Raw genomic sequence first — 4,413 nt, 5'->3', positions numbered from 1 at the left:
TGGTTGGTCTCTTGCTGTTTCAGCTTTCTGTTGCATCCTACAATCACATCATACATTTTATTCATACAAAAGAAACGTTGTCAGTGTTCAAAGTCTCATTACGAAAAAGACAAGAACGGGATTGAATCCGGGCCCTCTGGCACACAGCATCCTGGCCATGGTCGCTGTTTTTCGATGAAGGTGAAATGCTGAATGTACGTCCGTGTGCTGTGCAATGTCGGCACACTTTAGTAATCCCAGGTGGTCTAGGTAAATTAATCCGGAGCACTATGGCGTTCTTCGTAGCCCATGTGTCGCTTTGGGATGTTGAAACACCCAGTCTACAAAAAAGCTGAGGTAAATACTATTTTCACACCACACACCATTGCTGCAGGCAAAGGATGATGCCCAAAGAGCTCTACATAGGCTTCAAACACCTAGGGCTGTGAGCGAATGCTGAAACTAACACATGAACATCTTGCATTTTGCTTCCATCGCAGTCTAGTGCAGTTACTTCAGCTAGGTGTCAAACCCGATATTGTGCTCACCTATACAACTGTCAAGCTACTGTGGCTGTAGTTGCACTAGGCTTTGGCTACATTTTCTTAATAGTAGCAATAGCCCTTCCACTGCTCGGTAAGGAAGTAGGTTATACCCATCACATGCAGTTTTAAATATGCACTATTTACCTAGAACACTGCAAATCACTGAAGTAAAATAGTTTGAGCCAGAAAGTACGCACCACCAGGAAAATAACAGGCTCGATTACGTTATGGTAAGCATCTGTCCCTACATCCTTTCCAAATGCTATTTTTTTTTTTTTTTGCCAGTAGGTTAACCTTTCCCATGTGTAATCTCGTCAGTGCATGTCCTACATGCCTATGCCTACATGCCATGCAGTCATAGTTCAAGCCTTACCTTTGGTGCCACTGCAGTGCTACCTCCATAGATCTTTATTCCCATGAGAACAGCAATGCAGCTGCTGTCAGGGCCAAACAGCTGATAGTAACATTTCAGGGTACTTCTTTTTAGGGCACCCGAACCTTTCAATGGCCTTATATGTGCATGCAACTTATATTCATGGGTAACAATTACTATGTTTGCTCTTGTCTTGCTAGTGTTCCTGCCTTGTAAGACCACGTCATATCAACCTTCTTCAAGCCATAAAAATCATTTGACAGCAATGTTGGCACAAAGAACTCTTTAATGATGAAACAAAATTGATCAGTGTAGGAAGAAAAACACAGTTGTTTATAGTGCTTCGAGCACTTGAACAAAAACGGACTAGGCGGGCACAAATGTTGACCAGGACAGTCACTTGGAAACAATCAACACGGAAAGATGCAGTTATTTTTGTATGAGTTTGGATGCCCTGTGAGCTGTATCACGTGCTTGATGCAAGAAGCATTTCATGCATCCCCCATTTTGCTGAAGTACTTCAGCTTGTCTGCTGGGGTAGGAATGATCTGCAAGAGGAAAAAAAATGCATGCACTTGAGCGAGATATCCCAGGGAAGTGTGTCTTCCTATGTGCAGACAGGTTTCTTACAAAGTAAATACAGCCTTCTATGCAGCCTCAAAAAGCCTATGTATGTGTGCTTATCATATTCCATGCATAAGAGCGAGGTGTAATCAACTGAGCAAAATTGAGTGAGTGAAGTGTAACGGAAGACATACGGTACTTCTCAAACAATTATAATGTGCTACCCTTTTAAACCTTGCAATATTCTGGCCTTTTGCACATACTGCAAAATGGTAACATGATTGTTCCAAAGAAAGCATGTCCAATATGAAAAGTGTTGGTTTCCTATTTATATACCTTTTCTCAAGTAGCTGTTCTCAAAGGCAAGTTCAGAACTCAAGGTAATGTCCTCTGCATGCCTTCATTCAATTTCCTTTCATCACCACTGAGCTGAGAATCGATGCAGCACTAGAGTAAGTCTTAGTGCTGGTGACAAAATGAAGCCACTTTCCTGCTAACTTTGACAATGTGCTGTGTGGTGTCTGCAGCCATGTGGAATGCTAGGAGTGGTGCCAGCTACCACTCTTAAACCTAAGTTGCATATTCGTGCACACAAACACCCATAAAATCATGACAGCACACAGCTGCCACCACAGTTCAACAGACCTATCCCTATAGTCCACTTTCACTTCTGAACTGGGTTGTTTGTGTCAAGCTCTACCCCACCATCGTATTTTTCTCCCAATTGGGGATGCCTCGGCACAGCCTTCCTTCTCCCAGTTAGAACCTCTTTGGTACGCTGCATGTTTCACCAACTGTACCAGAAACACGTGTGCTGATGATGTTGGCCGGAAAAGGTCCATTACTGCTGCACTATATGCGACATACAGAGGACAGAAGTATGAAAATACTCCCATGATGCAGCTAGGAATAATACAATTTTCCATGCTTACAATGGCCATCTTCAGCTGCTTTTACTGGCTGACACTGACAAATGGCATGTTACTGTGGAACCTCGCAATATCTGTCACTCTTTTCAATGATAAGTCTAATGTAAAGATGAACTGAAAGCATCCATACCGTGTCTCCCCCAGGCTTCCAGCCTGCAGGGCAGACTTCGCCATGCTTATCGGTGTACTGAAAAGCCTGCACCAAGCGTAGAGTCTCATCCACAGACCGGCCGACCGGCAAGTCATTCATAGTGATCTGGCGAAGGTTGCCTTTGTCATCAATGATGAACAGTCCTCTGAAAGATAACATAATATAATTATCAAATATAACGAAAATATAAAGAAAGCACGCAGAGCAAGAATGGCAAAGCATTTCGTTCTTCTAACTCTGACCTCAGTGTGTGACCCAGGTCTTCCAGGTAGACACCATAGTCTTTTGAGATCTGGTGAGTAAGGTCAGAGAGCAGCGGAATCTTGATGGGTCCAAGTCCACCTTGCTTCCTGGGTGTGTTGATCCTGCACAGCCAACAAAATTTGAATTTCAAATCAATGAATGCATGCATTTTCTCTCAATGCATTATCTCGGAAAACCTTAAGTCCCTAGATCAGCTTTGCTTTTTTTAGAAAAGCTCATAAAGGGACTTTAGGAAAACCCGCCACAGTGGCTATGGCTTTCGGCTGCCGAGTCTAAAGTCGCGGGATTGAACCCCGGCCGCACTTCGATCGAGGTGAAATGCACAAACACTCCTGTGCTTTAGCAATGCAAGTGCACATTAAATAACTCCCCGAGGTTGAAACAGTCCGGGGCCTTTCACTATGTCCCCCTTAGCTCAAGAGCACGAAACGCCATACTATCTCCTTAGCAAGGCAGAATCTATCAGGTTTTCTGAAAAAAAACAAAAAATAAATAAAAAAAAACGATTGCAATCGTCCTGCGTTGTGTAGCACATTAAAATATGAAGTATGGCTACTCGGCTACCTCAGTGGTCGTAATTTACAAATTTATATTGATGCAGCGGAAAGCAACAGGTGTTGCAATCATGCTTCAGAAAAAGAAAATGATCCATCGGAACCACAACAATCTAGCAGTCTAACAATCTAACAATCTTGTGCCACGCACCATGCAAGATGGGTGAAAGGTGAGTCAACAGAACACGCCACAACTTCTGTGTTCAGCGCCTTGAACTCCTGGATGCGATCGCTGAACGCTATGATCTCCGTTGGGCACACGAAAGTGCTGAAACAGAAAAGAGAATCGCTGCTCAACCGAAGAAATGCAAAACCTGACCTTTCAGAATTGGCTAGTTCCACGATTCGGGTCGACGTGGAAAGTGCACCGTAAGCAGTACTCACAAGTCCAACGGGTAAAAGAAGAACACCAGGTACTTTCCCTTGAAGTCGGAGAGTTTGAGCTCCTTAAACTCTCCATTCACGATGGCAGTTCCCGAGAAATCGGGGGCCGGCTTCGAGACTGCGACGAGAAAAATGAATTAATCAGAACATGCGGCTCAGACGCCGACTACAGAGGCAATGTTCCACATGCGGCGCGTCACAAGTGATAAATGACTCGATCGTGGGACCTTTATAAAAACAATGTTAAAAGTGGAGGAAAATCACCCCGGGTATAGCTGTTTCCTCCGGTGAGATATTGTAGACGCATATTTAAGACAATAGAATGACACGACCTGATCCGCAAGGAGATTCGCGAAGAATGACCACCGTGCACCACAAAAAGAGCACGCGCACGTTTTCGAACACCGAAGCGGACGCCGGCACGTTACACGTCACGTAGTACCCACTTTGAGTTTTGCTCCAGTGGAGGTTGTGGGCCGAAGATTTCGTGTATTCCTGCGGGTAGACTTGGCCGCCGCCGTACGAACGACATCCTTCTTCAGCACAGGTAATAAGTTGTAGGCTGCCTATGCAGGAAATAGCGATCAAAAACAACCTCCCACATCGTCCCGACGCCATCCCGCCGCTAGATGAACGCTACTGCGATTGTTGCGGCGCGTGCCCGTGTGCC

The 4,413-nt window shown here is 44.8% G+C and overlaps 1 protein-coding gene across 2 annotated transcripts; it reads right to left on the bottom strand.

The window, feature by feature from the left end:
• Positions 1 to 1,165: 1,165 nt before the first annotated feature.
• On the bottom strand, positions 1,166 to 4,413 carry LOC149359874 (peroxiredoxin-4-like). 2 transcript variants are annotated; one of them, XM_089571983.1, is made up of 6 exons: positions 4,190 to 4,413; positions 3,744 to 3,861; positions 3,511 to 3,627; positions 2,784 to 2,906; positions 2,521 to 2,686; positions 1,166 to 1,445 (listed from the first exon to the last, which is right to left on the bottom strand). In XM_089571983.1, exons 1-6 carry the CDS (start codon positions 4,359 to 4,361, stop codon positions 1,389 to 1,391), a joined length of 753 nt encoding a protein of 250 aa, XP_089428109.1. In that variant the 5' UTR covers positions 4,362 to 4,413; the 3' UTR covers positions 1,166 to 1,388. The 2 variants fall into 2 exon arrangements, with proteins under 2 accessions (XP_089428109.1, XP_089428110.1); XM_089571984.1 differs by lacking the exon at positions 4,190 to 4,413 and adding an exon at positions 4,008 to 4,154.

This window comes from Amblyomma mixtum, chromosome 2, assembly GCF_055824585.1.
Source record: "Amblyomma mixtum isolate Tamu chromosome 2, ASM5582458v1, whole genome shotgun sequence".
In the NCBI taxonomy this organism is placed as follows: domain Eukaryota; kingdom Metazoa; phylum Arthropoda; class Arachnida; order Ixodida; family Ixodidae; genus Amblyomma; species Amblyomma mixtum.
The sequence above is the reverse complement of the archived record's forward strand: the minus strand, read 5'-3'. Positions and strand labels throughout refer to the sequence as shown.